At 50.2% G+C, this 8,049-nt stretch overlaps 1 protein-coding gene across 1 annotated transcript; it reads right to left on the bottom strand.

Annotated features, from left to right (window-relative positions):
* Window positions 1–281: 281 nt before the first annotated feature.
* On the bottom strand, window positions 282–7,675 carry IRF8 (interferon regulatory factor 8). Its single transcript, XM_054269460.1, has 8 exons — window positions 7,502–7,675; window positions 5,520–5,703; window positions 4,425–4,513; window positions 3,514–3,625; window positions 3,195–3,242; window positions 2,186–2,572; window positions 1,514–1,629; window positions 282–452 (listed from the first exon to the last, which is right to left on the bottom strand). Exons 1-8 carry the CDS (start codon window positions 7,673–7,675, stop codon window positions 282–284), a joined length of 1,281 nt encoding a protein of 426 aa, XP_054125435.1.
* Between the last annotated feature and the right edge of the window lie 374 nt (window positions 7,676–8,049).

Raw genomic sequence — 8,049 nt, 5'->3', positions numbered from 1 at the left:
AAAAAAGAAAATAAAAAATAAGAAGAAAATAAAAATAAGAAGAAAATAAAAATAAGAAGAAACAGAGAATTAAAAAAGAAGAAAATAAAAAATAAGAAGAAAATAAAAATAATAAGACAAAAAATAAAAATAATAAGACAAAAAATAAAAATAATAGGACAAAAAATAAAAATAATAGAACAAAAATAAAAAGAAAAAAAGGACACTTTTTAGTGCCACTTTTTAGGACATTTCGGCACTGGTGGGACCAGTTGGGTGTGGCCAGGCCAGCCCCTCAGGGCTCACACTGCGATCTGCTGGCTCTCCCTGAAGAGCGGCCGCGTGGTGCAGATGTCCTGGAAGATCCGGTAGCCCTGCTCGTGCTGGGGCTCCTCGGCCATGGGCAGCATGGGGCTGGAGCTGCAGCTCTTGCCAGCCTCGTCCACCACCTGCCTCAGGTACAGCTGCTCCACCTGCGACAAAGCAAAGAGGGCAGGGATCGAGTGAGGAGTGAGCTCATGGGGCATCTCTGCTGCTCCGGCCAGTGGAGATGGGCTGGGAGACACACAGCAGGGCACAGGGGGACAGGTCCTGCCAGGACAGCAGGTCTGGCTCTCCACAAGCAGCTCCAGGAATAAAGGAGCGGGCCCAGGAGTAAAAGAGCAGGCCTAGGAGCAAAGGAGCAGGCCCAGGAGTAAAGGAGCAGGCCCAGGAGTAAAGGAGCGGGCCCAGGAGTAAAGGAGCGGGCCCAGGAGTAAAGGAGCGGGCCTAGGAGCTGCCAGCAGGGATATTGAGGTGCAAGGACAGGCTGGGGGTGTCCCAGCACGTCCACAGTGATCCACTGGGGCAGACATGCAGCACAGCAGGAGGCGACGAGGTCAGGAGCTGTGCAGGAGGCACAGGAGCAGTCTCTGATCTTGTAAAATCCCCACAGGACCTCACAGAGCTTGTGGGTCTCTGCTTGCTCAAGAGGGGATGCCACACCCTGCCTGTGCCCTCCCTGTCACAGCCTGGCTGGCCCAAGAGGCTCCATAACCCTGTCCTGAGCCTTTTCAACCCCACAGCTGCTGCACCTTCTCCAAGGAGAAGTTTCTGACCAGAGCCATGAGGACTGATCCCACATCCCATCCCCTTCTTCCCCCTCCAGCCCCACTGCTGCCAACCACAGCTGTTGACCACATCACTGACTGATCTTAAACCCACCACTCCAGGGATTTACTTCCCCATTTCCCACAGGAAAAGGCAGAAATCCCAGTGACAAAGCAGGATCAGGAGGAAGAGGAAAGATTTCCCTGCAGTTCACAAAACTCATGCCCTTAGGAGAGCTTCATTTGCAAACCCAGCTCCAGGAATTTGATAACCAGCAGCCCAAGCACCTCTCAGGAGGCTGTGGGAAAGCACCACAGCACTTCCACCCCAATGCAGACACCCAAATGCCCCATGGGGACATTTACACCCAAATGCTGCAGGGCTGGGGCTCTGCTGGCAGAATTCCCACTCTGCCTGGCTCCCTTTTCCTCCCAGCCCGCCGTACCTGGACAAGGATGAGTTTACACCTCAGGGGCACCGCGTCTGGGAACTCCTCCCCGAAGCACAGCATGACCCTGCTGTCAGGGAAGCGGCCCTGGTTGTTGTAGTACTGCTGCAGCTCTGCAAGGACACAGGAAAAATTGGAACTTGCCCTCCAGGGGCTTTGTTACACATCCCTGGGATCAAACATCCTGCAAGGAAACTGTGGGTTCAAGCAAAGCCTCCAGTTTGGAATTTGCCAATTTGCCACATGACCCCAAACACCCCATTATCCTTTCCTAGGTCTGGTAGTGTCACCTGCTCACCCTTGGGAACCCAGCAGGGAGGGATTCAAAGTGTGCAAGGAAAAAGGGCTGCACCCTTTCAACCCCACCACAGGGCCCAATGGGGTCTCACACCAGGTTTAAGCTCCAGAAATCCTTTGTGCATTATCCCAAGGCTTTGGGATCCCAGAATTACCTCAGCTTTTCCAGGGTGTTTCTGGCCAGAGTCATATCCCTGTTCTCCCATCCCCTCCTGAAGGTTTCCCCATCCAAAACTGCTGCCACCCAGGATTGTCCACCACATCTGCTGGCTGACCATCCTCAACCACCCAATGCAGAGGATTTATTTCCCACAGGAAAGAGCAGAAATCCCAACACCAAAAAATAAAAATAATCAGGTGGCTCCTACAAACCTCGGAAGAACAAATTGGTGTCAAAGATCTTCACCACGTCCTCCCTGTCCAGCTTGTTGGGCCTGTCCTTGTAGGCCATGGTGTTGCCGCTCCAGAAGACCCTGCCCTGGCAGAGCCTCTTGATGAAGATGCCCTGCTTGTTGCTGTGCAGGAGGACACCCCTGTCCAGGTGGCCAAAGAGCTTCCTGGTGATCTGCTTCTGCCGCTCGTTCTGGATGGCGTCGGCCGAGGGGAACCGCACGTGCTCCAGGGCGTCGGGGGCGTAGAGCTTCTCCCCATGGCCCGAGGGCTGCCCCAGGGAGATCCTGCAGCCCTCAGAGCACGAGGTGCTGACGTGGCCCACCAGCCTCCCGCTGTAGTAGAAGCTGATCACCATCTGGGAATAACCTGGGGGGTGAGGGATTTGTGGGGGTCTCATCAGGGAAGGGACAAAGCTGCTCCCGGCCGCTATGCCCAAATCCCAAATCTCCTGGGAGTGACATTTCCAGGGCTGATCAGCAAGTGAGAGCTCCCAATGTTACAGGATTGGGGTTGGAAGGGACCTCTGGACCACACAGTCCAAGCCCTCTGCCCAGGCAGGATCACCTGGAGCAGGTGACACAGGAACAAATCCAGGTGGAGTTTGTTCCACTAATTCCTCTCTGAATGTCCCCAGAGAGGGAAATTCCACTCTGACACCCTCCTCCATGGGAAGTTTTTTCTCATGTTGAGGTAGAACTTCTGGTGGTTTAGTTTCAAACCCATTGAACCTCTCCCTCCTGCTTTTGCTCCACACTCCCCCCAAGCCATGAGCAGATCCCCCCATCCCAAAAGCTCCCCCCATTCTGAGCACTGCTCTCTGCCCCCATGCCATCAGGCAGGATTCATCCCAGCATGGAAATGTGGATAATGTGCAGCACCTCCCAAACCCAAAGCAAAGCCTCCCTGAAGGTGGGGGACAGAGTCAGAGCCACCTCCTGCCACCACAAACAGAGACACACACACCTGCTGGCCAGGTGAGGAGCCTTACCTGAGTGATACTGCTCATAGCTGGAGTATCCATTCATCAGGGGCAATGCTGTGGGCACAGAAAGCCAAGCTGAGCCTGCATTCCCAAATCCCAAATCCCAATCCCTCAGCTCCCCCCACCACCCTCCTCATTTTCTGCCCCAGGTTTCCCACATGAGAAATGCCAGCAAAAATCTCCCAGCTGGATTTCTTTATGAGTACTTCAAACATTCTTAATAAGGAAGATAAAAAAGACAACGGGGAGCAGTTTATCCCCACACAGGAAGATTTCTCCTGCCCCAAAAACCTCCCAAACACCACACAAGCTGCTGGCTGCTTACCAGGGCTGGGCTGCTGCACCCACCAGTCGGGTATTGGGGGGTTCCTGCAGGTCTCCTGCGGGGGTGAGGGGCTCCTCTTGATGATGCCCAGGTACTCATCCACACAGGAGGGCTGTGGGACAGCAGATACCAGGATCAGAGCGGGTTTGATGCCTCCAGCGAGGCTCAGGGAGGGCCCAAATGGCAACACCAACCAATTTTTGGGGAGTTGGAAAGACCAAGTCTGGCATTGCCCAGGTTGTACATCTGAATATGACCCTCAAGAGCTACAGAGGGTGAGCAGGCAGGTGTGACAAGGCCAAGGAGGGGCACAGAGCTGTGACAGACCCATCCCCAGGGAAGGTTTCTCCCAGCTGGGTGCACAAGGAAAGCAGGAACCAACATCAGAACCTGGTGTGCTGGTGCTGGCTCACCTAGAGGAGCTGCAAACCCAACCCTGCAGCTCTGCAGAGGCAATTTGGGGAAGGAAGTGCTTTCCCAAAGCTGACAGCTTGACCCAATGTCGCAGACATCTTTTATGAAAAATCCTTTCCTTAGGATTTTTCCTAATAAGATGAGAGGCCTCAGGAACACAATGCAAACAATGGTTATCTGCTGCTGTGGAATGCAACAGGTGGATCTGTGATTGGCCCATGTTGGTTGTTTCTAATTAATGGCCAATCACAGTAAGCTGGCTTGGGCTCTCTGTCCGAGCCACAAACCTTTATTATCATGCTTTCCTATTCTATTCTTAGCCAGCCTTCTGATGAAACCTTTTCTTCTATTCTTTCAGTATAGTTTTAATGTAATATATATCATAAAATAATAAATCAAGCCTTCTGTAACACGGAGTCAGATCCTCATCTCTCCCCCAATCCAAGAGCCCCTGTGAACACCCCAAGCCCTGCCCTGCAGCCAGGGTGAGGCCTCACCTCCTTGATGAGGTCATCGATGGCAGAGGAGGTGCAGTCCATGTCGGTGACATCGTTCAGGCTGCTCCCGTTGGCCACCCCTGCTTTGCCTGCAGGGAGAGGTGGGGCTGCATCAGAACACCCACACTGCCAAGCACAGCTCATCCTGAAGGGTTTTGGAAACCTCTCACCCAGGGAAAGTGGTGAAAGCAGGAACCACAGCAGAGCCGTGGAACAGCAGCTTGGAGAGGCTCACAGCCCCTCCAGAACTGCTCTTTTGGGGCCAAAAGTCACTTTACAACTCATTTCCCCCCTGCACATGCACCAGCAGCAAGAAAAATCAAAAGCCTGGCTGGTGACAGAGACAGAGCTGGAGGAGAGGAGAGGGTTTGGGGTTTTTTTGAGCACCCCAGAGACTGGGGCTGGGGCTGCCGCTTCTCTTTTTTCCACCAGCCACGCCAGGGCAGTGGTGCTGCTGGTGGGAACCTGCAGTGCCATTTGCATAGTGGCAGCACAGCCCCTGTGTGAACGGGCTGTGGGGGACAGAGATGCTAAAGGCAGATTTCCTGACTGCAAAATCATGCTTTTTTTTTTTTTTTTGCAAGTTTTTAACTTAAAGGACAAAGCACACAGGCTCCCCTAACCACAAATAGAGTTATAGTTAGTGTGAGCTGAGCCACACCGGACATCAGAGCAGCTCTCTGCAAAATGATTGCTCCTCCAGCAAGAAAAGGGATTTATTGCAGCTCCCCACCATCCTCACAGGGCAGGGGTTGGGAGGAAAGAAAAGATTGAGGTTGGGTTGGGAGGAAAATAAAGATTGAGGCTCATGTTCCTCCCCGAAGCAAGGAAGGTGGAATTTGCGCCTACAACATCCACAGGGAATGAGAGCTCCCACGAGGCTGCAGTTGTCCCATATTTCCTTTAAGGGGTTTAAGGGGTTAAAAGCCCCAAGCCTGGGCTTTGTCCTCCCCTCCCTGTCACCCCAGGGACACCTGCAGAGCAGGACAAGCACAGAACACAGAGCGGGGCTGGCCAGGGAGCCACGCTCAGGTGCAGGGCTGAGCTCACAGGATGGAGCCAAAACAGGGCTCAGCCCTTTCCTGGGGAACTCACACTTCTGCTCCTCCTCTGGCACGATCCTGTAGACCTTGTAGGGCTCAGAGATGTCCAGCTGGGACCTGTCTGTCACCTCCTCAAAGTCAGGGCTCTTGTTCAGGGCGCAGCGCAGCCGCGTCTTCCACGTGGCCGGCTCGGCTTTGTCACCCTCCTTGAACTTGCCCTTGAAAACAGCCCAGGCCTGAAACAAAGAATGAGAAAAAAACCCTAAGAAAATCCTCCCTGTGAGCCCTACAAAACCTCCCAGGGAGGAAGAGCTGGGGTTGCAGAGAGCATTTTGCATCTTGCACCCTCTCGAGCATCCCTTGGGGATTTGCTGTTTCACTCCTAGACTGCAGCCACCTGCACAGCCACCACACCTGGGGGGCTTGGGGTGCAGAGCAGCACTGCCTGCCTCAGAAATGCAGAAAAGGCTGGTAAATACCTCAGAAATGCAGGAAAGGCCTGTAAAAGCCAGGTTTGCAAAAAGCAGAGGTCAAAATCATCACTTGTGCGTTCACTTCTGCACCTAATGGTCAGGAGCATGAGGAATCGCTGCTCAAAACCTCATTTCCCAGCTCCTGACTAATATTAATAAATATAATAAAATATTATATTAATATTAGATTTAATTATTATAAAATTAATTAATATAATTAAATCAATATAAACTATTAGATTAATAAATATAATTGGTTTCTCTAAGATCAGAACATAATTTGTGCTTTTGGTAGGAGAACATATTTTACCACTGAAGGAAGAATGAAAAATATTACATTTTTTTAAATATACAGGTTGATTTCTTTTATAACTATTTCTATATTTTCAGAGGGCTGAGTTCAAAGCCCTCATAACTCAGTGCTCCCAAACAAGTTCTTATTGAAATTAAACTCCTTCACCAGTACAGATACTTGGAAGTGGGGTCAAAGGGAAGGGAATTCCTGGGGAAGACCTGAACTTTTTGCTTCAGGATGGAATTTTCCCATTTTTTCCAAAACTGGAAATCCCCGCTTCAGTGAAATCCTTCCTTCCCACCTATAAAGTCCTTTTAGTTTTTTTTTAACATAAACCCAGCATTTTATCATCAAGCTCATCAGTATTTTATCATCAAGCTCATCAGTATTTTATCATCAAGCTGATGAGAAGTTTAGAGCAGGTCAAAAGCTGCTTCTCACATCACACCTGGATTCAAACATGCTTAGAACTGGTCCTAAATTTTGATGAAAAGGAATAAATCATCCCAAATTAAAAAGCCAGGAGACCAACTGCAGCATCTCCTGCAAGGGTTAAAGATGTAAAACCCAGAGACAGCGTGGCCATGTCCCACCAAGGGACAAAACCAGCAGCACAGAGCTCAGGAACTCTCAGAATCTCTGCTGCTCACAGTGACTCTGAGATATGTACAAGCTTCTTTTTCCCAGCCTGGCTGTCAAAGGAGGAGTCAGGATTTTTCTCTTCTCATTCTCAAGGTTGTTTATTATTTCTTACCTATAACATTCTTTCTCTGAACTGCTGAGGTCTGTCTGGCAGATTGGTTGAGACACACTGGTGTTATCTTTTATATTAAAAACTATAATGTACATGTACATTATTTACCATAACTTCCCAATACCTATCACCTATGTTAGACAGTGAGTTTCTATTCTAAACCAATCCAAAGGTGCCACCATCACAGCAGAAGATGGAGGCCAAGAAGAAGAAGGAGAAAGGCTGGACACACCCATGTTCCTCCATCTTGCCTCCTGAACCCCCATTGTAAAAACCCCAAAAATCTATTTTTCACCCCATGATAAATTCACTACCATTCACTTGACTTGTAATAACCTTCTTCATATAAAGGTTGGTCATTTTTTTTCCCAAGGGTTAGATCAAAGGCACAGGGGTCTTGGGCTCTGTGCCAAGGTCTCCAATCCCCTTGGTGGGGTCTCGAGCCCTCCAGGGCAGCCAGAGGAATCTCCTGGGTTCCAGGAAGGAACCACCAAGAAAAAGCCATTCCCTACCTTGAAAATGGAAGCATCCACCTCCTGGTTGTAGTCCTGCTTGCCGGCGTGCTTCCAGGGGATGCGGAACATGGACTTGTCCTCGTTCTCCCAGATGAGCCCCGCGTAGAGCTCGCTGTCGATCTGCTCGATCAGCCACTGCCGCAGCCGCCGCCCGCCGTTCCTGTCACACATCCTGCACGGGGGGGGAAATCCACGTTTTGTCATTGGTTTCTTTCAAATATTAAAGGGAATATTGTGTGTGCTGTGTTAGAAAGTAACGGTGTGCTGGTTTTCTTGGGTAGTGTGTTAAATGTAGTTTGAGGTTATTGGCGCTGGCAAGGGGCGGCTGTTTACAGACGCGGCTGCTGTGGAAAGTGCCTCGAGCTGTTTCTTTTTCAGCATCAGTCTCACAACATGATTATGACAATGGGAAGTATCAATGCTGTATCTGAAGCCTACCTTTTGCAGCTTTCCCCAAAACCACCTAATTTTGTAGATTCCCATGGTTATAACAAAATGTTAAAATAGAAACTATGCTAGGTAAGATACTTTTACTAAATAAAGGA

Source organism: Melozone crissalis, unplaced genomic scaffold, assembly GCF_028551555.1.
Source record: "Melozone crissalis strain CALT ecotype California unplaced genomic scaffold, PUWL_Pcris_2 ptg000007l_1, whole genome shotgun sequence".
Classification (NCBI taxonomy): Eukaryota; Metazoa; Chordata; class Aves; order Passeriformes; family Passerellidae; genus Melozone; species Melozone crissalis.
Note: the sequence above shows the minus strand (reverse complement) of the source record. Positions and strands in the feature narration are given on the sequence as shown.

Bases quoted from the DNA above. Each gene is read 5' to 3' on its own strand.
- IRF8 (XM_054269460.1), bottom strand. From the start codon at position 7,675: ATGTGTGACAGGAACGGCGGGCGGCGGCTGCGGCAGTGGCTGATCGAG. The intron at 3,626-4,424 runs GTGAGGCCTCAC...GCTGTCCCACAG, and splicing joins TCGATGACCTCATCAAGGAG to CCCTCCTGTGTGGATGAGTA. The intron at 453-1,513 runs GTACGGCGGGCT...GCTTTGTCGCAG, and splicing joins GTAAACTCATCCTTGTCCAG to GTGGAGCAGCTGTACCTGAG.